The 26950-nt window shown below is 36.1% G+C and overlaps 1 protein-coding gene across 3 annotated transcripts in view; it reads left to right on the top strand.

Annotated features, from left to right (window-relative positions):
- The window catches only part of STRN (striatin), a 113823-nt gene extending 87015 nt beyond the window's left edge, over positions 1 to 26808 (top strand). For all 3 annotated transcript variants that reach the window (XM_045079252.1, XM_004765442.3, XM_004765443.3), the window contains 6 exons: positions 327 to 448; positions 3706 to 3873; positions 5489 to 5629; positions 11045 to 11149; positions 12328 to 12414; positions 12511 to 26808. In XM_045079252.1, the coding sequence (XP_044935187.1) occupies positions 327 to 448; positions 3706 to 3873; positions 5489 to 5629; positions 11045 to 11149; positions 12328 to 12414; positions 12511 to 12680 (793 nt within the window). In that variant the 3' untranslated portion in view covers positions 12681 to 26808. The remainder of the gene's footprint in view (positions 1 to 326; positions 449 to 3705; positions 3874 to 5488; positions 5630 to 11044; positions 11150 to 12327; positions 12415 to 12510) is intronic.
- The last annotated feature ends 142 nt before the right edge of the window (positions 26809 to 26950 follow it).

Raw genomic sequence — 26950 nt, 5'->3', positions numbered from 1 at the left:
CTTTCTCAGCTTTGCAGGCCATGTATTTTCTGTTGTATGTTCTTGTTTTTAGCTTAGTTTTATAATCCCTTAAAAAATGTAAGGACCATTCTTAGCTTGAGAACTGTATAAAAACAGACCATTGGCTAGGATTTGGCCCACAGGCCACAGTTTACCAATCTCTGTTTTAGCAGCAGAAGAAAAATGAGCAGTGCTTTTATACTGCTTTTATTCATCGTAGAAAGCAGAAAAATAGAGAGGCCTGTGAATAATTAAGCGTTCTTATTTCTAACAAGTCCTATTATCAGATTGATTTTTGGGAATAGAAATTGATTTTTATCTCCCAGAGGTCCAGTGCTTTGTGTGGTAATGAGCAGCGATGGTGAGCAGTGCTACAGTGGCGGCGCTGACGGGCTGATCCAGGGCTGGAATACCACCAACCCCAACATCGATCCCTATGACTCCTATGGTAGGTTTTCCCCTGAAGACATGAAAGAATAAATTGTTTTCTTTTTACATACTTTACATACCATATATAAAGATAAAATGAGATATTTTAAAAATAAATTGGCAAAAGAGAACAAGGTCTTTATTTTGTTAAAGAGGATTCTTGTATTTAGGAAACAATTTGATACACATATGCTAAAAGAAAAAAGAAAAAAATGTGTTATTCCTGAAAATCCAGTTCCTACTCCCCAAAGTTCCATTGATTGGAAATGCTGCCTAGATTGACAATTGTTTTCCTCATTTTAGGCGTCTGTACATAACTTGATACATTATTACTAATCTGTAATCATGTTTCATTGTTGTTGCTACATATTCATTACTATTCTTGACAAACAATGAAGGAAAATGAATGTTACTCATTTATTATTGGAGTGTCTAGGAGCTAATGATTTTTCAACTTTGTGACACCAAAATACTTGAAAGGTCTTAAAAATTAAGAAGTGCCCTTTTAGTCTTGGGAACAGTACCATAAAACATAATTCCACCTTATAATCTGTCACTAGATGTTACCATAAATTCTCTTGCAAAAACTCTTTAGGAATTGACTATTTTGGTTTCCTCTTATATTAAATTCTAGAATGGTGTGGAGTGTCATATTTCTCCTAAAACCATATTTATTTTCATTTTCATTTTAAATCAATTTTACCACCAAACCTAAGTAAAATAAGAAATTCAGTACACAAAAAATTTCCCCAACATTTATTTAATAAGCATGTGACATATATTTTGTGAAAGGTAAAGCCCCTCTCTGTTTTTCCTTACTTCCTTTATCTGTCGAGAGGATCAGCGGTCTTCATTCTGTTTCAGGCCAGCCACCCTTCCCCTTTTGCTCTTGACCTCATTCTCTCTTGTTTCTTTGGAGACTGCATTTCATTCTCTCGGGCTCTGTCTCATTCTCGTCTTAAACCTTGCCCTCTTTTCTCTCTTTCCATTCCCTCAGCATATAAGTAAATTTAGGTGACTCCTATCCCGGGCAAGAAAAAGCCTTTCCTTAACTCCATTTTCCTCTTTGGCTTCTGTTTATTCTCTCTTTCCTTCCTTATCTGTCTCTTGGGTGGTAATGACTAGAAAACACAGTTAGGAGCTACTACTTCCATGCCTTTCTCCTGTGCATCATCTCTCTGCATTCTGGCTATTCCACTTAACTATAATACGATTATCAGTGACTATCTAATTGGCTGATCCAATATAAAAGGGGTATTTTACAGTCCTTGTTTTACTAGATGTATTGGCATCTGAAACTGCAGACCACTCCATCCTTTTTGAAATAGGACCACTATTGGCTTTTTTTTTTTTTTTTAAGATTTTATTTATTTATTTGACAGACAGAGATTGTAAGTAGGCAGAGAGGCAGGCAGAGAGAGAGGAGGAAGCAGGCTCCCTGCTGAGCAGAGAGCCCGATGCGGGGCTCGATCCCAGGACCCTGGGATCATGACCCGAGCCGAAGGCAGCGGCTTAACCACTGAGCCACCCAGGCACCCCCACTATTGGCTTTTTTGACACTGAAGTCTGTGATAGTTTCTGTTTCCTATCCTTCATAAACTTTTATTTTTCCCACCTTAGATATTGGCATTTATCAAGACCCAGACCTTATTCATTCTTTGCTTTGTACAGGTATTTTTTTGGTAAACTGAATGTACTTGTGAGGTTTTACATGCTGCTGACTCATAAATGTCTTCTTTAAGCCTCAGATGCCTGCAGAACATTTCAGAGTGGCTGTCTCATTGTCCACAATCCCCACAAGGGCTGGGTTTCTTCTCCCATGTATTCCTTATTAAATGATGGCACCACCAGAATCACCCAAACTAGAAACCCAATAGTTAGCCTTTTGCTTTGTTCTGTTTACTATCCACACTTCATTAATTACCTACTCCTTTTGATATTACCCTATAAATATTTCTAGAATTTGCTCCTTCTGCTTTGTCCCTTTTACCACTGCCTTCTCTTGGGTCTACATCATCACTCTCCCAGTCTACTAATGCAGCCCCTTTGCCTTCATGTTGATTCTCTCCAGTCTGTTCTACACTACAGTGAGGCTACCTTATTAAATACATACGTCACCCAGCTGCTCCGGGAAAACCCTTCAGTGGTTCATTTTGCTTTCAGAATAATTTCCAAGTACCTTAGAATGTCCTAGAAATCCCACCTCAGAGTGGCTGCTCTCATCGCCTCTACCTCCTCCCTCAGACTTCACGCTTCAGTAGATTTCCTCACGTGTCATGCTTTCTGTCCTTCTGTGATTTTATCGGTGCCAACTCCTTTGCCAATGGTGGCTTTGTCTAGTTTTTGACTGGCCGATGCCTGTGTACTCCAGGTGTCACTCTCTCTGGGAAGCGTTCACTCACCCCAGTTACTCTCTGGAAACTGGTGTCTGTCACCATTATTATATTTACCACAGCGTCTTTTGAGACCAGGACAGTATTGTGTCTTAATTATCTGGGTGGCCCCAGCACCTGACATAGTGCTTGATACATTGTGTTCTCAATATTTTATGGTACGACAGAGAGAAGGTAGAGGACAGATCCCATTATTGACATTTTAAACTTGTGTGAGCCTCTTCAGAGTACTGCTTCGTAGAGTCACTGCACAGAGGAATAAGGGAAATTTCCACTTGGACTTGTATTATGAAACGGTGCGAAGCGATCCTCTTCCTCTTGCCTCCCTCCCTATCACGCACATCATTCACATGTCAGTTTTTGCTATTTGAGTATTTGGGGGTTCCTTTAGGTCTCCATTCCTGTCCACGCGGAATAGCAGAGGCCTCTTGCTCCCGAAAATAACTGTCATTCCGAGTGTGGAGGTCAAGGGGGAGAAGTGTCCCAAAGGAGCCAGGGGAGGAAGGGCTTTCTGTTCACTTCCTCAGGGAAGACTTGTGGCTTCTCTGAAGGTGGATGGAATTCAAATGATGTGTGTTAACATGCTTTTAAAAATCTAGACAAATTGAAAGAAAAAAGGGAGGAGAAAGGGAAATACCTAATTTTTTAAAGGAGAGAAATATATACTTAAAATTTTAAATTTATAAACCCTAGACTCTGCATTTGCCTATTTCCAAGCCTCTTTTTAGTTATTACAGCATTTCAGAAGAATAACAGAAACCAGAAAGCATGTTTTATACTGTTCTCAGGCAACTTGGTCTGTATATTTAGTTTCTCTGGGATCTAAGTACCGTTAGGGTTTGTTTCTTTTCTCTTGATTTCGCATTCTTGCTGTTTTGTATAGATCCTTCTGTTTTAAGAGGCCCTCTTCTAGGCCACACCGATGCTGTCTGGGGCTTGGCTTACAGTGCAGCACATCAGCGCTTATTGTCGTGTTCAGCAGATGGCACTCTCCGTTTATGGAATACAACTGAGGTTGCTCCAGCCCTAAGTGTATTTAACGATAATCAAGGTACATACTTTTTAAAAATTATTCTAATGAATTTTTATAAGACGTCTTATTGTAACAGTAAGCAAATAAATAAGTAAATGATTCCACAAACTGTTTAAATTTAATTTGAAGGGATGTTTTTAAGCAGCGAAAGTATATTTGCTTGAATTTCCAGCTTAATGATTTTTAAAAGCACAATATTTGGTGAAAGAGCACACATTAAAAATGTTTTTTTCCAAGATATAATTTATATACTGTAAAAACCACATATTAAGGATATGTTCTATTGAGTTTGACAAATACGTGGCTTTTGCACCGATCAAGATCTAGAACATTTCTTTCACCTCTTCAAAGTTTCTTTGTGTCTTCCCAGTCCCTCTTCCTGTTCCATTCAGAGGTATGATTTCTTTCATCATAGATGAAAGATAAGTTTTATCTGTTCTGAAATTTCATGTAAATGGAATCATACAGTGTATACTCTTTTGGTATCTGACTTTTTACTTTATTATGTTTCTGTGTTTCATCCATGTTCTAGTAAGTATCAATTTGTTTAGTTATGATTCATAGTATTTCATTAAATCAGTGTATTTATTTATTTACCTCTTGATGGACTTGTGGGTTATTTCCAGTTTTTGACCATTATGATCAAAGCTGCTGTGAACATTCACGTATTTTTTTTATGAGATAATAAAGAGCTGGAAGTAGAGTTGCTGGGCATTAGAAATGGTATTGTGTATTTAACTTTATGTGAAATTACCAAGTTTTCCAAAGTGGTTGTGCCATTTTATACCACTGACAGCAGTGTATGAGAATTCCAGTTGCTCTAGATCCCTAATTATTAATACCTGGTGTCAGTCTGTTCAGTTTTAGCCATTCCGGTGGGTTTGTAGCAGTGTTTCATTTTGGTTTTTAATTTGTGTTAGTTTGGTGATTATTTTCAGAGCTTATTTTGTGTGCTCATTAGACATTAATCTTACATTCTTCTGTAATATACACATTTTTGAACTGTTTGCTTACTTTAGATTTTGAGCCAAATCAAAAGATAAGATTATATTCATGCATATCATTCTATTCTGTTTATAAATACACTCTAAGTTTAACCAACTTTTACCCTATTCTAGATGATAGCTGAAAATACCTTCTTTATTTTTGAGCTGTCATAACTCATATCTGGGTTTTGATGAGTTACCTGCATCTAATATTTGTATGGCTCTGTATACAATCATAATAATACTAATTTGAAATTTTACTTTTTTAATTCCATATTTTTGGTGAATTAAAATTCTTTAAAATAAAGAATTCCTATGATGGCAGTTTAAGCCTCAGGTTGTGTGGAAGCAACAAAACTTATAGTCCATACATGTTTTCCATTTAGTTTCCCAGTAAAGGCCTGCATTCTGCGAATCTTTTAGCTGAGTAACAGGTAGAAGACTTGCTGAACAGGTGAGAATAATAAACTAGGCTAGGGCTAAAAGTAACAGAAATAATTTCCATTGAATGCCTATGAGTTAATTTTTATTCTAATGTTGAGTCTACTTCTTAAGGAAATCTTGTGACTATTTGTTTTGCTATTTTATGTGGACAATTTCAAGTAGACCCTCTAATCACCATTCTCTGAATATGTTCTGACTCTTAGAGTTGGGAATCCCTGCCTCTGTGGATCTCGTGAGCAGTGATCCGAGCCATATGGTAGCATCATTCAGCAAAGGATATACAAGCATCTTTAATATGGAAACACAGCAGCGCATTCTCACTTTAGAATCTAACCTAGATTCAAGTATGTATACTAACTTTAAATACTCTTTGTTTGGATCAAACTTTTAAGCTTTATCAAAATTATAAGTACCAGAGTCAACTACAAAAAAATACTTGTTATTATAAAGAGTTCTTGCTTTTTAGATCACGGAACACAGTAACTTAGAAGGATATAATGATTTACAATTGATTTTAAGATTTTGGGTTAAGTTTACACACATTTATACTATTTGGAATAGCATTTGAGCTGTTCCAAAGAGGAATCAAATTGTATTTTATACCAAATGATTGGTTTTCAATTCTATTTGAAGACAGTAAATATTTATTCTGAATATAAAATAAATCTTTTTCATTTCTCATGTTTTTTTTTTTTTTTAAGATTTTATTTACTTATTTGACAGAGAGAGACACAGCAAGAGAGGAAACACAAGCAGGGGGAGTGGGAGAGGGAAAGTAGGCTTCCCACTGAGAAGGGAGCCAGCCCAGTGTGGGGCTGGATCCCAGGACCCTGGGATCATGACCTGAGCTGAAGGCAGACCCATAAAGACTGAGCTACCCAAGCACCCCGCATGATTTCATTTTTAAAACAACTTAATTTTTAATTAGTAATGTAATTTGACACAGCCTGATTAGAATGTAGATCAAGTTGTGCCTCTCAGAATCTCAAATACGAAGCTTCTTATTGGATATAGAAAGTAAGGAAATAATTTCTCAGATTGTGAAGAAGATACTACAGAATTTTAGTGGTTTTGGCTCCCTTCCCCTGCTTTTTAAAATTTATTTTGTTATTATTATTTTTTAAATTTTATTTTTTTATTAACATATAATGTATTATTAGCTCCAGGGGTACAGGTCTGTGAATCGCCAGGTTTATACTCTTCATAGCACATACCTTCCCCAATGTCCATAATAACCCCACCACGGTTTTGGCTTTTTAACCATTGCGTTTTATCTTTTGGCTTCATCCAGACAGTGATAATTTAGGATGCAGTTGATAAAGAAAACTGTGTAAACATATACTATTGTTTTAGTCTCAGAACTAATTCTTTTTTTTTTTTTTTAAGATTTTATTTATTTATTTGACAGAGAGTAAGATCACAAGTAGGCAGAGAGGCAGGCAGAGAGAGGGGAGGAAGCAGGCTCCCTGCCAAGCAGAGAGCCCGACATGGGGCTCGATCCCAGGACCCTGAGATCGTGACCTGAGCCGAAGGCAGAGGCTTAACCCACTGAGCCACCCAGGTGCCCCTGAGAACTAATTCTTTAAAAAGAATTACCACAGGGCACCTGGGTGGCTCAGTTGTTAAGCGTCTGCCTTCAGCTCAGGTCATGATCCCAGGAATGATCCCAGGGTCCTGGGATTGAGGCCCACATCGGGCTCCCTGCTAGGCAGAAAGCCTGCTTCTCCCTCTCCCGCTCCACCTGTTTGCATTCCCTCTCTCTGTGTGCGTCTCTTTATCAAGTGAATAAATAAAATCTTAAAAAAAAAATTACCACGGTACCCTCATGTGCTTCTGTGTGTCTGTGTGTGTCTTTCTGTCTTTCTCTCTCTCTCCTTCCGTCCCCTCTACCATTTCCTCTCAAAAATTTCCCCTATTCCATTTTGGCTTTCTTCATTTTCTCTTCCCAATCTGTTGGCCTTTGTTCTTTTCTGAGATCATGTGAGAATTTTTTGGGAGGTAGACATGAATAGAGTTTTGAACTATTTGGATATAAAAGAGAGAGGCAAAAAAATAAAAACTGAGATTGTGGAATAGGAAAAAGAATTTTTTTTTTTTTTTTTTTTTTGCCAAGAAATATAGGCTGTAGACTGTCAGTAAATTTAAACTCATTTAAATATGTGACCTAAAGCTTACAGTAGTAAAATACAGAAAACAATATAAAACTAAGAAAAATGTGAACATTTTTGGAATTACCTTCGGATTTGTGGTCAGTGCTTTGAATGTCCTGAGTGGTAAATACTGATTTTTAATGACTGCTCTAAATTAATATGATGTGAAGTCTGGCAATTTCATTTTTTTCCTTAAATGTGTGACCATAAAGTCATATAACTTTTTGCTTTATACTAGAAGCATTTTCTGAGGAAAACTGCCAAAAATGTTTTGAACAAAGCAGCATTATTAGAATAAGTAATAATTATTTGAGTTATGATAATATGTTCTGGTATTTCCTAAATTATCAGTGTGATTACTTTAAAGTTGTATGATTTAGTCTTTTATTCCTTTCTACCATGACTACCCCTACCTATTTATATTTCACTACGTTCTTCTTTTCTGGAACTTAGCAGATTTTTTTTAAGTTGAAGTTCTGACCAAAAACGTTTCAAGGTAACAACAAATTTCATACAGAATTTCATACAGATGTCTGGGTGGCTCAGTCGGTTAAGCATCTGCCTTTGGCTCAGATCATGATCCCAGGGTCCTGGGATCAAGTCCCACATTGGGCCCCTTGCTCAGCGGGGAGCCTGCTTCTCCCTCGGCTTGCTGCTCCCCCTCTCTCTCCCACAAATCAATAAAATCTTAAAAAAAAAAATTTAAAAGGATGAAGGATTTTTGTTTTAAAAATCAGAATAAACTAGCTTTCTACTAATTAATGTCAATGGTCATTTGACTGAAAAAAAATCAAAGGTAATTAAAGCAGGTAATTGAGTACTTGTCCATCTGGTGAAAAGTAAACCATTTCTAAGTTGCAAGCTGAATATGAACACTTGGAGGATTTAGATTTATTGTTAGAATGATGGTTGGTAGGCCTTCAATTGATTTTTGATATTCTTTGCCTTTTGCTTACTTGTCTGATGTACCATTAAGTGGAGAACTTCTTGAAAATGTTATTATATAAAAACTCTTGCCTTCTTCCATCATTTGATTTCTATCGTAATTATTTCCTAGATCTCAATAGAATTGAATCTATTCTCAGAAACCTCTTTCTCAGAATACACGGGATATTTTACTTAAAGTATTTCTTTTCTGTTACTTTCCTGCTAGATCTTACAGAGGATATTGTTTGTGGTATGTTAGCTCCTGAGGGGAGGAGAATATCTGTATGCTGAATTTTTTTTTTTTTTAAGATTATTTATTTATTTGACAGAGAGAGATCACAAGTAGGCAGAGAGGCAGGCAGGGAGAGAGAGAGAGGAGGAAGCAGGCTCCCTGCTGAGCAGAGAGCCCGATGTGGGACTCGATCCCAGGACCCTGAGATCATGACCCGAGCCGAAGGCAGCGGCTTAACCCACTGAGCCACCCAGGCGCCCTGTATGCTGAATTTTAAAACTAAACTCTTTGCTTAGGACCATTTAAATCAAGTATAACTGACCCAGCGCTTACTCTACATGGTCAAGTGACTTTTTGTTTTACTCTTAGATAACAGGCCGGCCCCCTGCCATTAACACTGGGAAAAAAACTACCTTCAGTTTTTGACAGGGGGAGGGAGGGAGGGAGAGAGGGAGAGAGAGACAACGAGCAAGCCGGTAGGAGGGTCAGAGAGTGAGGGAGAAGCCTACTCTCTGCTGAGCAGGGAGCCTGATGTGGGATCCCCGATCCTAGGACCCTGAGATCATGACCTGAGCTACCCAGGTCCCCCTATCGTCAGTTTTTAAGATGTCATATTTTTAGGAACTGTAAGAAAATCTAATTGAGTACACTAATGTTACAGCTATTTTCACCTATATTTATCTGTATTTTCTATTTTGAATGTAAACTCATAAAAACGATTCTGAGATTAGAAAAAATTTTAACTCTTTTTTGAAATAATTTTAAATATGCAGAAAAGTTTCAAGAATAGTACAAAAACTAGCTACCCTTCACCCAGATTCACTAGTTTTTAGCATTTTGCTACATTTGTGACATTTGCTTTATCACTGTCTATATTCTTGTATAATTTTAAATTCTGAATCACAGAGACATCATAGACTTACACTTCTAGATCCTTTAGCATGTAATTGCTAAACACAGGGACATTCTCTGACATAGCATATTATCAAAATGAGTAAATTTAACAGTGACACTATGCTGTTGTCTAAGTTATTATTTATATTCAAATTTGCCAGATGTCCCAATAATGTACTTTACAAGAAGGGCATCCCTTCCTCTCCCTGAACCATGACATGATTTTTCTTTAACTTTGATGTATCTTAAGTTAGTATTACCTTTATATATAGAGAGATTTTTTTTTTCCTTTAAAAGAAAAATAAAGCGTCTTAACAAAACTCACTAATATAAAACATATTTTATTTATTTATTTGACAGGCAGAGGTCACAAGTAGGTAGAGAGGCAGGCAGAGAGAGAGGAAGGGAAGCAGGCTCCCTGCTGAGCTGAGAGCCCGATGCACGGCTCGATCCCAGAACCCTGGGATCATGACCTGAGCCGAAGGCAGAGGTTTTAACCCACTGAGCCACCCAGGTGCCCCTAAAAGATTTTTAAAGATTGATTTCCTTTTGATAAAGGACTTTTAGAAGGCCTTAGTGTAGTTTAGGTACCATTTTTGGCAGCTGTGTGATTTGCGTGAGCCACCTAGTTAGGATAGACGTAGAAGTTAGTATTGGTATTGGCTTTGTCACATGATTTTGGGGGAATCACAACTTTTTTTAGATCTTGGTTTATGCACTGTGGTATGGACTTAATGACATGTGGTCTGCCTGTCTCATTGTGCATATAATTGAAATTCTTTGAAAGTTACTATATAGTGCACATAGTAGTCAGGATGCTATTTTAAGATTCCAAACCTGGTAGACTATCAAATGAGGATCATTTCTATTTTTAAGTTTTTATTTATTTATTTTAGAGAGAGTGTGTGTGCACACATGTGCATGTGCCAGTTGCAAGGAGAGGCAGAAAGATTGGGAGAGAGAGAATCTCAAGCAGACTCCATCCTGAGCACTGAGCCTGATATGGGGCTTGATCTCATGACCCTGAGGTCATGACCTGAGCTAAAATCAAGAACCAGACACTTGACCAGCTGAGCCACCTAGATGCCCAGTGACCACTTCTTTTATGATGAAAAAGAGATTAAAGAGCTCAGAAGATCTCTTTGTCATACTTGTTTTCAGATGATAACCATGTGATAACTCTGTATCTAGAAAGAGTGACAATTTAAATTTGGGTAGCGTCTACATGTAAATAATTGTAGAATTTTATTAAAGCAGCAGAAGTATTACAAGTCATCAGTGACCCTAGGCTAAGCCCTGGGTGGCACCCCGTTGCAGGTGGAAAAGAAAATTCTCATTTGTACATACCTCTAGATTTGTCAGTATGGTATTGCTCAGGAAGTTCTTCTTCCCTAACCTTGAGATTATGAAGAGTCACAGAATTAAATGAATTAAAGACAAGTTAAGGTCACATCATTTACCTTTTAAGTTTCTTGGGTGAGTATTCGGTTCTCTTGTATGAAGAGTTGGCTGTAAGCCTTAGCTACCTTGTTGCTCTTTTTTTTCCTTTTTTACAGCCAACTCTTCCTGCCAAATAAATAGAGTCATCAGCCATCCCACTCTTCCCATTAGCATCACAGCTCATGAAGACAGGCACATCAAATTCTACGATAACAATACAGGTAAGTGTTGATTACAGAGTGATCAGTGATAAAGCAAAAAAACAAAAAACAAACAAAAAGCCCACCAAAAACCAAACCAAAAAAACCACAAACAAACCCCATCATGAGTATCCTGATTTGGGTATTTCTTTAATGGCTGTATGTCCGGGAGTAGGCATGAAACAGATACCTTCCCAGCTCAGTTTCTCTTCATTCTATCCAGATCTGCTAAGAACTAGTCTTCAGGATAGCGTATAGCATCATCTTGGTTTATTTAATAGTAAGTAGATACTATGTTTTGGTCCTAGAGCCAAGGTTATGACTATGGACACAATGAAAAGGTCATTCAAATAGCAATAAAACTGATCTCTTGCTGTGAATACGTTGGGGGAAAGTAGAAATATGTTAGAAGTAGAGGCATATGATCATTATATTTTGTTTTAAATTGTTCAGTGTTTGAATAGTTTCAGTGTTAGAGATGGAGACCCCGGAGTCATTTGGTTTACTTGATTCAATTTTTCATGGACTACTCTTTTCTGTATTATAATATTGACTATCTGGTGCTGATTGATTTGAATTAGGACATGTGGGCTTTCCCATTTTTTTTTTTTTTTTATTGAATTGCGTTTTACTAAAGGAAAAAATCCTGAAGACCTGTGTTAGGAGAAGGACACTCCATATTAGCAGCCATATTTATCTGAGTATCTGCTTTTGACTTTTGCTGACTTTGCTTAGCTGTGAGTGATGAGTAATTTAATATTTTAATCCCTTTCTATATGTTGTTTCCACGAAAATCATGGCCAGGTTTTCTTTCCGTTCCTTTGTCTTTATTTCAGTCTCTTCTGTTCTTACAACCCACCTAATTTGCCTGTAGATAAAGGATGCAAAGTCGCTGATTAATAACGTCTGACTCTTAGTTAATGAACATGGCTTAAAGGAATATTTGTGTAGAAACGACTGACTTTTCTGTTGTTATTTGAAAGAAAAAAATAAAATCTGAAATTTGAGCTTTTGTTTTTCATCACCATGGCTGAAGTGGGGAGGGAGATACATTGTTTTAGCTGTTATGGAAAAAGCTACTGATGGAATAACTACACAAAGAGGTGTGACTGGAGAAATCAGTGTAACAAGGTAGCTGACATATAATCAGGGATGAGGAAAGCTATTAATAAAAAATAACAATCTCTTTTTTTCCAAAGGCAAACTCATCCACTCCATGGTAGCCCACCTAGAAGCTGTTACAAGTCTAGCAGTCGATCCTAATGGCTTATACTTGATGTCTGGCAGTAAGTACATCAACTATAGTTTTTTTATTTATCCTTATTAGTTTCATGTTAATGTAATGTTTCCTTTCATTTTTTTTTCCCTCCCTTTTGACGCAGGTCATGACTGTTCAATACGTTTATGGAACCTAGAAAGTAAGACGTGTATCCAAGAGTTCACAGCTCATCGGAAAAAATTTGAAGAATCAATTCATGATGTAGCTTTCCACCCATCCAAATGCTATATAGCCAGTGCTGGGGCTGATGCACTGGCTAAAGTCTTTGTATGACACAATGCATCATCTTCACCTTCTAGCTCTTTATAAATAATCAACTGCACAAAAAGAGATACAGAAGACCAGGGCAAGAATCAGCCTGTCTTGCCCTTTTGTTCTGCTGAAGGAGCACAGAGAACATTTGTTAAAGTATAGTTTTGCAATTCGTATACTGTTTTCTAAAACTGAGGTTTGTTCAGGTTGCTGCAAGCTCAGCTGAATCTATGAGCCTGAAAACGGTTTCAAATTTTCCCCCAAATAGGAGCTTTTATTTCTGAGTTTGTTCTAATTCGCTAGGCAGGCCTGAGCGAACATAAGTTTAGCTTGTCCCTCTTGAGTAAATAGGGCATGCTATAAAGGACAATTAAAAAGCTTGATGACTGGGAATGAGTGGAGGAAGAACAGAAATTTAGACCTAGTTCTCCCCTGAGAAATCTTGTTAAACACATTAGGTAGTCAAAACAATAATCTTGACCATATCTGCTGTACTAACCCCTAAGTGCATAAGGACCAGGCAGTGTTCAAATGAGATTTTAATTTAGCTCTTCTTTCATCTGTGCACATAAAGCACCTGGCAAAGCATTTTACCTGTTAAAGAAAAAAAAATGCAATAATATGTTAAATATATTATTATTCAGAAATACTAAACAAATATTTAGTTTGTAAGCAGATTTCTATATTGTATTACATTTTTGAAAATAGATTTGGTATCATTGTAAAGTTTAGCTGTCAAAATCAGTCATCATTATGAATAGTTGGTAGAGTCTGCTTTTACTAAAGGATTTAACTTATTCAGGTTTGAGATTCTGTTTATTTTTAAGGGCAAGCAGGGCATATCTTTATAATAATTTCTGTTAATTTTAAAAATTCACTTTATTCATGTGATATTTATAATACCAGAGTGGTTATCTCATATTGATGAAATCTTAACCTTTCAGTGGTTTGAAAAGACAGAAGTTATCTGTGAGTACTCATTTGTCAAAACCCACATATCATGCTTCAGATGACCTCTTGCTCTTTCTTTGTCTCTCATACTCAAATTATCTGACATCTACTGAAAAGAGTTTATAATTATTATGTTTTAACAGCCCAGAGGGTTTGGTTAATGTCAGGCAGCTGCTTTTGCAGTACTAAATAAAGCCAACTATTTTGTACCCCAGAAGTCCTCCATTGATATATCCAAGAAGGGGAATCCCCCTGGAAATCTGGATGGAAGAGTTCAGTGCATAACCAGAAGCTAAAGAGTTCTCTTTCTCTCTTCCTCCACCTACGCCTCCTCCATTCTTTAATTGGAATACACAGCATGTTTTAATAGGCAGTGTATCAGTGTTGTTTCTGGGGAAACAACTATCATAAAGAACCAGGCTTCCCTGAGCTCACCTCGCCCATGGCCCACATGTGGCAGCTCTTGGGATTCCCATGACCCCACTCTTTGCACTTGATGTATAGACCTTATCCCTACAACTGTCTCCCTGTCTTTACAGTCTCTTGTTTGCCACAAATGTCAGAGACCAATGTAGAAATTAGAAATAAATACTAATGCCCGATGTTCAGCAAAATGTATATGTAATAGTTCTCAGATTTAAAAAAATCCATATCCATAAATATTTTAACCTTTTAATATAATTCCTACATTCCTATCCCCACATATTCCATTGTCATAACAACACTTCGGATGATATGTGATCTACTTCTTGAAAATGTATTCTTGTGATATGGATATCAATTGACAATTTTTCTTTAAAATTTCTGTTTTCTGCCTCTAGAGTTTTGCAGTATACAGGCAAATTTTCTTTAAAGATGTGTGCTAGATTTGCCGATAGATATACAGATATGCTTTAATATTTTGACACAGCTACCTTGTCTTTACTCTGTGCTTTGGTTAACAGTGGGCTCAAGAGACTCCTTTGTATAATCAAATGACTTGACCTGGACTTGAGCTACCAGGTGATTGTTTATATTATTCCCATGCAGATACAGAATTCCACATTTTGTTTGGTTCATTCCTTTTTTGGTTCTTCAGTGAGTGAAAAAATGGTGTTGCTGATCTAACATTTATAGAAGGATACTGGAAAATTCCAGTCAGGTGCCCTTACTTGGAGTGTTTATGACAGATGAAGAGATTGTTCTACCAGTTACTACTTTAATTACCTCCCAAGGTCTTCAGTGCCTGCTTCACTTTTGTCACTGAGATTCTCAAAACCAAGACATTCTCTTCCCCTGCATTTTATACCTCATGGTTGAAATTTTTCTGTTAGTGAAAAATGACCCATGAGATATGTAGACTGTAGTGCAGATGATGGAACTGTTGAAAGTTCTTTAGCAAGCCAGTGCCGTGCCGTTGGTAACTGTACACAGAAACAGAGATTCTTCTCTATTAGCACTGTGTGATCTCAGCCTAGAAATGAGCCAAAGCTGTCTTCCAACCCGATAGAAGCATAGACATGTGTCTGATTTCCCCCCCAGCCTATCGAAAATTTAATGAAAATCCACAAAATGAACAAATTCAAGATTCAAACCATCATTGAAATGCTTTCATAGTGCTTGGTTTGTAAATATTTCAGATGAAATATATTGGATAGTATGAAAATCAGAGGAGAAATAAGGTCCCTGCCTTATTTTCATATGCTGTGGATACATTTCTGGGAGCTTGCAGCACCCTTCTCAAAACCCAGCTGTCATGACCTTCAGTATTTTTCTATTGAACAAGTTTAGCAATTTTTGCCATTAAACAGATGATTAGTTATGCAAAGTATTTAGCTTTTATAATCATTTTAGTTATGACTAAAAGGGGGGAAATTATGCTGCATCACTGATAATGAACTTTGTGAAAAATTTTTTGTTTATCTGACTTTCATTCCTTCAGTATTCTTGCTATAAATTTCTTTTGGAGATAATGATGAAGATTTATTTGAAAATGTCTAAAATGTATGTATATTTTATAAATATATATTATATATATTTTAGGAATATATATAATATATATAGACTATATATATATACATATATATGTATGTGTGTGTATATATATATATATATATATACATATATATATATATAAACCATAGGTGCATTTTACTGTTTTGTATTTTTGTTTTTAGAGGTAGTGTACACCGCAGGTAATGATGAGTATGATGAGTGTTGTGCTGTTTGCTTTTGCAGTATAATATATAGTTCTAAATGTTTAAATTACTGTATATATTATATTCATTATAGGCTAGCATGCTTGTTTTAAAGACTGTCATTCTAGTTTATTAAAATCTGAATGTAAGAAAACCTGGCTATTCAAATGTGAATTGAAAAATATTCCATTCTCAGTACTGAACTATTTCCATTGAACATTCAGGATTTTTAACAAAACAGATATCATCAAGAAGGCAATAGCTAGAGAATGAGAGGTGCCTTTAAATAAAATACAAATGCAGCCTTACAGTGAGGATGAGAGTTGAGTTGTGGGGGTGGGGGGGCTATGAGAGAGAGAGAGAGAGAGAGAAAGAGCACGCGTGTGTGCGTGTGTGCGTGTGTGTGTGTGTGTGTGTGTTTGCCAATCTGTGACGGTCCTGATTTGTGACCATCAATGTCTTCAGTGTATCTGCTCAACTTCTAGGATTTCAGGGGACATTTCATGCGTTGTCTTTGTGCTCTTCTGAGCACCACATGTACTTTCCAAGGATTTTGAATGTGAATTCCTAGAAATTTCAGTAGAGAGGAAAAGAACTATTCTTTTACTATTGTCAAGTTCAGGTAAAAGGAGAAATTATTGGTTCACCAAAATGATGGAATCTCTTAAATGTTGGCTAAGTAAATTAATTTTTTAAAAATGTGATTTTTAAAGGCCCTCTTTTTTGGGACTTCATATATTTCCCTCCTACACGAGAGCATGTCATGAAATTCTTATGTGATGAAGATTGAACTAGTAAAAATTATTTTTTAAACACCTGAACTAGTTAAAATACCACCTAAGAATAGTGTTTAAATGACATCTATCATATCTACCTCTTTGCCATTGCTGCCATTTTAACTAAAGCAAATCTTTATGACATCTGAAAATGATGATTGGATGCAATTAAAAAATCTATGTTGGTGCTTTTCTCAGGCTTTGTCATTTAAGTTATATCGAACTAAGATGTCACAAATCAGATTGAAAGACTTAAGAGTTTTGGTTTTCTTTCGAAAGAACTGCTTAAAATTTATTATCAAGGTTGATAGTGAGTGGATAGAGTTAAACTGTTTAGTATATGCCTGATATTTTCAACCAAGAGCCAAACTGTTACTGAATTTACATAGAGAAAGAGCTCAAAGTACAGTTTTCTTCAGCTTACTTTATTCTTTGAATGCTATTTCAAGGCTATTAAGTACATAATCATTAATTTTATTTACTCAGAAGTTGCCTTTGTTACTATTTGTCTAGTTATTTATATAATTGTAGTACTTTATGTGTTTGACACTGGGATTCAGGTTGTACAAAAGTAGTAGCTGATAGAAATTATATGTGTATTTTTGTGAAATGTATCAATTCCAGGAGTTCCTTTGAGGGTATGGTCCAGAAAACATGTCCTTCTTTAAAAACAAGGGACAGGCCATTGGTAAATGGTTCGAATCATTTTTACTTTCAGAACTGAAAGTTTTTTAATTGACTATATCTGTCATCCAGCTGGACCTCTGTGTCAGTGTCAGGGACACCAGATTGACAAAGCATTTAACAGATAACATCAGTTTTGTTTTTGTTTTTGTTCCATTTTTGGTTTTGTTCTTAATCTTAAAAAAAAAAATGCAAATTCAGGCCAGAGATCCCTAGATTCCACTTATTTATTCTAGCAGTATTCTTAAAGTGGTACTTAGGGGTCAGAATTTTCTGGATCTTTGCTAGTCAAGCTTTAGCTTTTATTTAACTGAGACCCCACGCTTGTCATCCCTCTGATGCAAATTAGAAAGTTCATTTTAATTTAGATTAATTTTGATGTCTGCCTGGATTTTTAACAGGCTGTGAACCAGTGAGTGCCTTGTTAATGTAGAATGATTTTTCCCTGGTTGTTAGCTCCTTTCTGAGAATGTCTCAGAGAATGGTGTTTTAGTTGACTTGTACAGATTGCTAAATTTGGTATCATCAGCAGTCAGAAAGCCTTCAGTCTACCACATACCTGCCTCCCTACTTTCTTCTCATTGTTTGGCTGAAGTTTGCCTCTTGTGAGAAACAAATACAACCCCCTCTCCACACACTTTTTTCAATTCAAAATTAAGAGATATCCCCTATACCCATCCCAACTATATGATCTAATATCTATTTTTAGGAGGAACCACTTTGTAATCCTGAAATCTACTGGTTACTTTATGTCTTCTCAACTTCCGTTTACTAGAGCTGATTTCAGGGCATCATCAGTTCAGTTTCCTAAGTAATTCCTTTTTTCCACACGCCCAATTATCCACTCCACAACTGGTGAGCCCTGGACCATATTGTTTGATCTTCAGGTATTTTTAAATTCAGTTATATCAATTAATGTAAATTAATCCAAATGCTAATTTTTGTGGTGCAAGAAGTTTCTTTTGTAAATTCAGGGTATGGATAAGCTAATTAAGATATCTTTTTTGGTGGCTCTAAGTGTATTATTTGTTTTTAAATAAAGTGTACAAATATAGCTAACGTGCTATAGGTGTCTCATGAATTGAAATATTTTGGAATCTAGTGGCTTTGCAGTTAAAATAATACATCTTGATTTTGGTTTTTGGGTGGGAGGTAGGAGAGGTGTGTAGAGAAATAAAAGGGGTATTAGACAAAGTAGATGGGAGTCCAAAGTAATGAACCAGTCTTAATTACATGAGAAAGGTAGATAAATTTATCATTATAGAGTTTGAACCTTTAGAAAGCCAGTAAAATTAAAATACCCCGTAAGATTGGGTCAGTGATACTTTCAGGGACACATGTATTTTTTCAAGTGTCCAATTACATATTTTTTTAAAAATTATACACATGTAAATTTAATCTGTTTTTATTTTTTTGTTTGGCTACTTAACAAGCATAACCCTTCCCCTTCCCCTTGCTTTTTCAAATCAACATTATTTTTCAAAGTCTTTTTTCTGCCCATAACTCATAGTCCCTTTGTTCCAGTCTGAAGCCATAATGTTGTATGGAATCTCAGAGTGTCCTTGAAACTATCTGCTATCCTTTGATATTTTGTATGCTTCTGTAGTAATGAGTATTATATCCTTTGTCATGGACATATTTTTCAGTAGTGTCAGAAATATCCCTTTTGTTCCTTTTAATGAGAACTGAGACACTTGTTGGAGTGATTTTAGAGTAATCCAGTTCAGAAGGTCAGGAGGATGCTCATGGATGACCCCCTGGGGTACCCCAGAGTGGTATTCTGACCTGCATTGAATTTCCCTGCACCATCCAAAGCTGTTCTGGCACCCAAGGTAGTTCCCAGGAACACCTAGGAGCAAGTCTGGTAGCGCTATTTAACCCAGGCACCGTAACCATGAAGCATCCCTCTGCTTGTTACTTCTTAGTTACACCTGTTGCTTACAATGATCAGGACACTCCAGTTTTATGGGGAAGCACTGACCTGCAGGTCTGAAAATTGAAATTCATATTTTCTGGAACACAGATTTTAATTTAGTGTATTTTGTATATTTTCAAAACCAAATAATTCAAAACCCACCATACAGAAAATGACTCACTTAGATTCACTTAGATCCTACAACCCAAAGTCCTTTCTTAGTCCTGTTTGTTTAATTTGACTACAGGTAAATGGTGGTCTCAGTCAGACTTGAAGGATCTACTTGCATGAACAAAATCTACAATATCCTGCTAACAAGAAAGGCCTGTTTTGTAGAAAATTCTTGTCCTTGATGATTTAGCCATTCACCTTACAATGAAGTCTGGTCCAGATGCTAACTCCACATTGATTTTTCCTGTGTGCCTCTTTAAAGAGATAATTAATCTAGTAATGTAAAGGAGAACCCACAGTAAAACATCTGTTAAATAGCACTTGGAGTACTAGAATTAGTATTCTTAATTCAGTGCCAAAGTTTTCTGTGCTCTCATAGGGTCCAGTATGTATACCAGCTTCTGAATCTCTAACCTCAAACCAAAGATATTTTTGAATTACCTCATATAATAGCATCATCAAATTAAAGGTACTGGTAAGGGAAAGCCATCATTCACAAATGAAATTTCCCAACCTGAAACACTTTAATTTAAAAAAACAAAACAAAACAAAACTGCATGGAAAGCAAAAAAGATTTCTTAGAGATTATTTATTGAGCAAAAGTGGAGGGGGAGGGGCATAGGGAAAGGATCTCAAGCAGACTCCCTGTTGAGCAGAGGGGGCTAGGGGCTTGATCTCCTGACCCAGAGATCAGGACCTGAGCCGAAATCAAGTCAGACACTTAAACAACTGAAGCACTCAGGCGCCCCACAAAGCAAAATTTTACATTAAGTATGAGTTGTAAAAACAAGCAGCCTGTGACTTAAATGTGCTGAAATTATTAAAGTATACTGACATTTAGCTACTACTTCCTGATGGAAGTGGGACCAAGACAGTAGTATTTCATAAATATGTTAGAGCAAAAGAAGTCTCATCAGAAAGTTTACTTTGGGTGCTGGCTAACTTGAGTGAGAGTGTGGGGAAAGAAGCCCCATACCAAGAAGGAAAAGTGCCAGCTCTGCAATCTGGACTCACCACCACCAAAGGACCCATTGTCCTTTCTCTTTAAATGGCCTGGAATGATGACCTTCTAGATCTTTTGACTTATAAAAGTGAACGGTTCCAATTCTGGCTTGTATGGTCCCGGTCCCTATTACCTAACTTAAAAGATTTTTACATCAAAATTATCCTAGAGCCCCCTGGTAAAGGGTCAGACAACATAGTTTTTATGATATTATAGGAAGCTGTATTAACATAGGCCCAGATAGGTTCTTCCATTTGCACATGTCAGAATGAAGACCAGACATGTTAGAAATGTTCTCATGTGGCCAAGTGATAATCTCACGGAAAGATTGGAGAATTATTTTTATAGGATGAGTTAAGTTTTAAATGATTTTGACCATGCTTTTAAGAGCATGTAAATATAGATTTGCATATTTTTGCTACAGACTTTATAGCCCACATATTTCCAAATATCCTGTTGGAATAATTTCATTCAGTATGTTAGAAAAAAATTCATTGGTTTCACATCTTTTGACAGTCATTAATGAATAACACTTCTGATGCAGTACTCAACTGCTATAAAGACAGGTGGTAAATGTCTACGTATTTTGACTGCCTGGAAAAGCACGTTTGTACATAGTTTGCCGGTCAACATGGAGACTTGTGTATTTTATATATGTCAAAATTAATATGTATATCATGTAAATAATGTTCATCAGCAATATCGCAGAGCTATCAGCATTAAGGTTAGATTCTGCCAACTGCCATTCACAAGTTTTGAAAGTATGCACATTCAGCTAAAATACCACTTAATTCATTTAAGTGGAAACTTTTTCAGTGAAACAGTACCTGTTCAGTTTCCTTGTAGATCTCAGGGTCAGAAGAAAGGCTTTCTCCCAACTCCAAAATATTCAGGCTTTCTTTTACTCATTTTGGTCTTTTTAACAGTCTTTTTAACAAGCAAGGCAATAAGCTCCTATTTCTCATAGCCTACAATACTTGGGGATATACCTCTAATGATTCCAATTTAAAAAAATAAACCTTGCAAGCAGATTTTTCTTTCCCCCTTAGGAACATCATTGCTTTCTGGAGGCAGAAATGATTTTACTTTTGAAATTGAAGGTTAGAGATCCATGCAGTTTTGTGTCCTTGATGTCTGCAAGTTCCATACAGCTTGCCTCTGAGGGAAACACAAATTTTATTTTGTGTGATTTTTGAAAATTATTCTGGTAGTGGAAAGACTAGCAAGGAAGTCGATAAGTTTATTTTATATATTTCAAAATCTTGTGGATTTTTTAATGGTATGGGGTGCAGTAGTGATGAGTTTTACTATGAATGCCTTCATTAACCCTCAACTCAGATTTTACATGTTAAGTATTGCTCACTGTCACCTAACAAAGTAGAAACGGTTAACGATAATTTGTTTGCTTCAGTGTCTATAAGCTCCTCATTTGTTTTTCTTATATTCCCCTTAGCACCCCTCCTGGTGCTTTACCGTATAAAAAGTTCTCAGTAACTGTTTGTTGGGTGAGTAATCAGAAAGCAGATTTTCAAAACTCTGAATCTGTCCAGATCTTCAAAGGCCAAAAAAAAAAAAAAAAAAAAAAAAGAAAAAAAATCATTTCTGCCAATCCCTAGCCAATCTCAAATGTGTTTAGATCTGTGAAGTTGATTCCCAGATTGAGATCTGCGCCCTAGTTAGGGAGGAATTCGGACCTCACCTGGAAGGCGGCAACAGAACGCCAAAGGCACCAGCTATTGTGGGTTTCCAGTCCTGCCTTTATGGGAATTGAGCAAAGCATGCGGGCAATGAGGCGTGTCTGAACCCTGTTATAGTGCCCCTTCCCTTAACCTTTGCAGCACCACCCCACTGGTCTCTGCTCGCCTGTGCGGCTCCTGCTGCTGCCTTCTGGAACCTCGACCTGCCAGGACTGCCTCGGGCCCAGGCCAGGTCCACCACTCTTGCCTCGTGACCCTCAGACTGTCCCGCTATTCCTAACTGGCTGTTTTTTTTTACCCCCCCAAAGAAGTAGGAAGTTCCTCCCAGCAGAAGATTGTCAAGAAAGGCATTCCTCTGGGGAGCTTGCCTTGAATTTGAAGAATCTAGGACAAATCCCTCAGGATGTTTTCAGGGCTGCTTTTTGTCTAGAACATGTGATGGTAATTATCTAAATGTTTATTAACTCTCCCTGGAAGAGCTCTGTGTTGTCTCGGTTTGCTGCTACGTGGGGCCGGTGGCTTGAGCTGCAGAGCTTAGTCACTTCAGGAGTAAAATAGTCAACAAGTTAGAGACAGACTATTTATATATAATGATCAAATGACTTAAATCATTAATAGAATCATCGACAGAGTAGTGAATTGCTTGAGTATGAAATATTCAGTTAAATCTCAATGTTAAACCTATGTATTATGTAAGAACTATTATCTTTTTTAATTATTAAAATAATGATTCTTTTAAGGTCAGTATGGCACAAAGGAAAGAACAGGATTTTGGCCTGGACACAGGACATTTATTATAGTCAGTGAAACTTTAGTCAAGCTAATTCTTATGAGTTGGTTTCTTATCTGTGAAAAGGAGATGATAGATCTGCGTGAGAGATTGATTAGAGATAATAGATACAAAACACCTGATAAAATATTGGGCAGAAATAAACATCCAACAAGTAATTATTATTCACTCCCTAAATTCACACTTCTTGTCATGTAATTCTGTCACACTCCTGGTAACTTCTAGAATATCAAGTATTTAGGTGAAACAAGATTAAAATGCACTTTAAGAGTAGCCCTAAAGAAGAAGTTATACATAAAATACTACTTTACTCAATATTCGAGTGCCTGCTTTGTGCCAGACCATTCTAGGCGCTGGCCTTCATTAGCAAACAGACAAAATCTTTTACATGATGTGGCTTACGTTCCAGTTGGGGAAAACAAATAATATAGGTGAAAAATAGAGAATATGACTGGTGAGTGCTAAAGGTAAAGAGAAAGGAGATGATATTTCTCGGAGGTAGAAATGGATACAATTTAAATTAATACAATTAATTAAAAGAGCAACACAAAGGGGGACCTGGCTGGCTACTCTTGATCTTGGGGTCATAAGTTTGAGACTTAGATTGGCTGTAGAGATTGCCTAAAGAAATGCAAATTAAAAAAAAAAAAGCAAAAATAAAAGGCAATAAGTAATGAAGACATAAAGCAGAAGTCATCACATCTTACCATACCATTTCACTCCCAGCCTGCCTTGTAATAACAGCATGATATAGGTATCTCTACTCTTATTCATACAAGTATGTGTACACAAATACTGCATCGAGTTTTGTCTTATTCTACATGTTCTCTGCAACTTGCTTTTAAAATTTAATATATATTTTGAGCAACTTTTAAGTCTGTACATACATAGATATCTTTTAAGTTCCTTAATATACACACATGATCTTATATAAATAAAATGAGATTTTTTTGGTGGGTCTGTTTGCTTTAAATAAATGAGGTATTACATGTCCTCTGCATCTTTTCTCATCTAACAATCTGTGATAGAAATTGCTCCAAGTCTGTCTTATAGTTGTTATTTCATTCTTTTAACGATGAAAACTCTGATGATGATTTAAACTTCTTCATAATCAGTGGGCATTTACTTTGCTACCAGATTTTCACTATCAGGGTAATTATGCCTGTGCACATAGCCGTGACCATGATGGTTTCACTCTTGTGGAACAGAGTCTCTGCAGTAGGATTGCTGGGTTGAGAGATATGTAGATTTAACATTTTTTAGTAAGTATTGACAGATTGTTTACCGAATAGGCTGGAACAATTTATATTTTCATCAGTAAATGTACAGTATAAAAATATTCTTTATACCCACTAGCAATAGCTGCTGTAGCCTTTAAAAGAAATAGAAAAAAAAAAAGGCTGGTGATATATACAGTGATTTCTCCATATTATTTTATTTGCATTTCCCTGATTACTGTAAATCTGCATAACTTTTCATATGTTCTTTTGTTATTTGGATTTCACTCATAATTAAATTACCTTTTGTAGTCATTTTGTGTTGCTGTATAACAAATTACCACAAATTTAGCGGCTTAAAATAATACCTGTTTATTATTTCACAGTTATGTGGGTTAGAACTTCAGGTGGGCTTGCCTGGGCTCTCTGTTTAGTGTCGGATAAGGTGTGTGCCAGGCTGGGCTCTTAACTAAAGGATCTGGGGGAAGAATTCACTTCCAGGCTTATTCCTGTGGTTGGCAGAATTTCAGACCATACAGTTGTTGGACAGTTGTAGGATGGAAGTCTCTGTTTCCTTGCTGGCTGTTAGCCAGACGTTCTTCTCAGCTTTTGAAAGTTACTCTTCAGTCTTTGTCTATAATGCTTACTGCCCCCCCCCGCCGCCATCTTCAGAGTTAGTAAGGATTCATCAGATCCTTCTCATACTTGACTCTGTGTTTTCTCTTCTGCTATCAACCAGAGAAAATGCTCTGCTTTTAAAGGGCTCATGTGCCTTGAGTAGGCCCACACAGATAATTTTTGTAAGTTAAGGTCTATTGGCTAGTCACCTTAAATTACTTCCACAGACTCCCTTTGCTTGGTAAATGTAGCATTATCATGGGAGTAACACCAGGGGCAAAGACCATGGGAGCCATCTTGGAATTCTGCCTACCACAAATATTCATGTTTTTATTTCTATCTTTATATTTATGTCCGTGTTTCTATTGTGTTTGCCTTTTTATCTTTATTTAACTACTTCATAGGAAGTTTTTGTATGTTACATGTTAAGCCTTTTTACTCTTAGTTGCAAACAGTTTTTCCAACTCTTACAAGTTGTCTATTGGCCACTAATATTAAGTCCTTTTTCCATAGAAAACTTAGTCATTTGGATTTCACTTTTAAGGTGCATTGTGTATTTGTATCTTTTAATTCACATTTAAAATTTTTATTCACTTTTATTTTTCATTCACTTCATTTTTTATTAACATTTGCCCATATGTGCACTGTCTTTTTAAGAAAAAATTATAAGTGCTCTTTCTATATTATATGTAAACATTTCGTCATATTATTTGTAAATTTTCTCCAAACTGTAATTTGTCTGTTTACCATATTTATAATACCATTTCCCATTCAAAACTTTAGTATATATACGCAGGTATATTATTTTACAAAATATGGATATTTGTAAATATATAAAAATTTCAAAGTATTCTGTATTGATTAAGGCCTTCACCCCTGGTGGCATATGTGCTGTCCTAGTATGGCTTATGCGTTTTATTCTTGGTTTTGTTGTTGGGGTTTTTTTATATTCATCTTTACTCCATTTGGAATTTGTTTTTTGTATAGAATGCCAGCTGTGGATCCAACTTTACTTTCTTCCGAGTGGGTTGCCAAATGTTCCAACACTTCTTATCACATTATCTTTTTCCAATGAAATGGAATACCAACTTTGTCATATATTAATTTTTCATATATAATGAGATTTCTCAATATACTCTGTTGTTTTGCTGATAGTACTCTATATATATGGCAATAGAATGTGTTTAATGACAGCGATTCTATATTTGCATACAGTGACTTCATAAAATGCTCAGGCAGAGCTTTGTCTCATCCCACACTCCTGGGCTACTGTTGTTTTTACTACTTTTCTTGGCTACTACCAGGCATTTGAAGTTTGTGATCATTTTATCCATTTAGGGCTTGAAACTGCATTACATTTAAAGATTAATTTTGGGAAATTTGACATATGATATTGTCTTCTAAGAACTAACAAAATTGTATTACTTTGTTTGCTCAGATCTTGTCTATATCATTAGTAAGATTGAGATTTGGCACTTTTATTCACTTAAGTCTTTTGTCTTTTTTTTTTTTTAAACTAAATGTACTCTTGTTTCTTAGTCTTTGGGTCATTATTGAGAATGGATTTTTTTCCATTTCCATTTCTAAAGGCTTATTATAAATAAAAAGTCTATTTGTGTGTTTGTGTGCTTACCTTGTATACCACACATTTATTACACATACTTACAAAATCTTATTCCAGAAGTTTTTGCTACAGTCTCTTGGGATTTTTAGAAATATAATGATGACAGTCAAAAATATAATGACACTCACACTCACAAAATCACAAAAATAACCTGTTTTTTTCCAGTGTTTGAAAGATTCTTTTCTTCTCTATAATCTTTATTGCCTAGAAACTCCATTATATAGTCTTAAGTGATAATGCTGATAGCAGTCATCTCTGAGTACTATTGATTTTAATTGAAATATTTAGCTGTTTTGGATATTTGTGTTGCTATTTGGTAAATAGTCTTACTTAAATAAATTTTTTTCTGTTTTACCAAGAGATTATATTAGAAATAGCTGCTGAATTTTGTCAAATGCCTTTTCAGCTTCTTTTGATGTGGCTGTGTGTTTACTTTCCTTCAATCTGGTGATTAGCTAGGTTGTTTGTGGAGCTGCTGACATTAAGCCACTCTTGTCTCCTTGGAATAAAACCTACTTGGTCATAATGTGTTATTCTTTCTTTTATAAATCAGTTTTCCAGTCGCTAATATTTTATTTAGAACTTCAGCAAGCATAATTCCTAAGTGAGATTGGTCTATAGGTTTCTTTAGTGGACTTTTTATTCGATATAAGAAGTTATACAGCCTG

This window comes from Mustela putorius, unplaced genomic scaffold, assembly GCF_011764305.1.
Source record: "Mustela putorius furo isolate JIRA1106 unplaced genomic scaffold, ASM1176430v1.1 tig00000281_pilon_pilon_pilon, whole genome shotgun sequence".
Lineage (NCBI taxonomy): Eukaryota > Metazoa > Chordata > Mammalia > Carnivora > Mustelidae > Mustela > Mustela putorius.
This window is presented reverse-complemented; position numbering and strand designations above follow the sequence as displayed.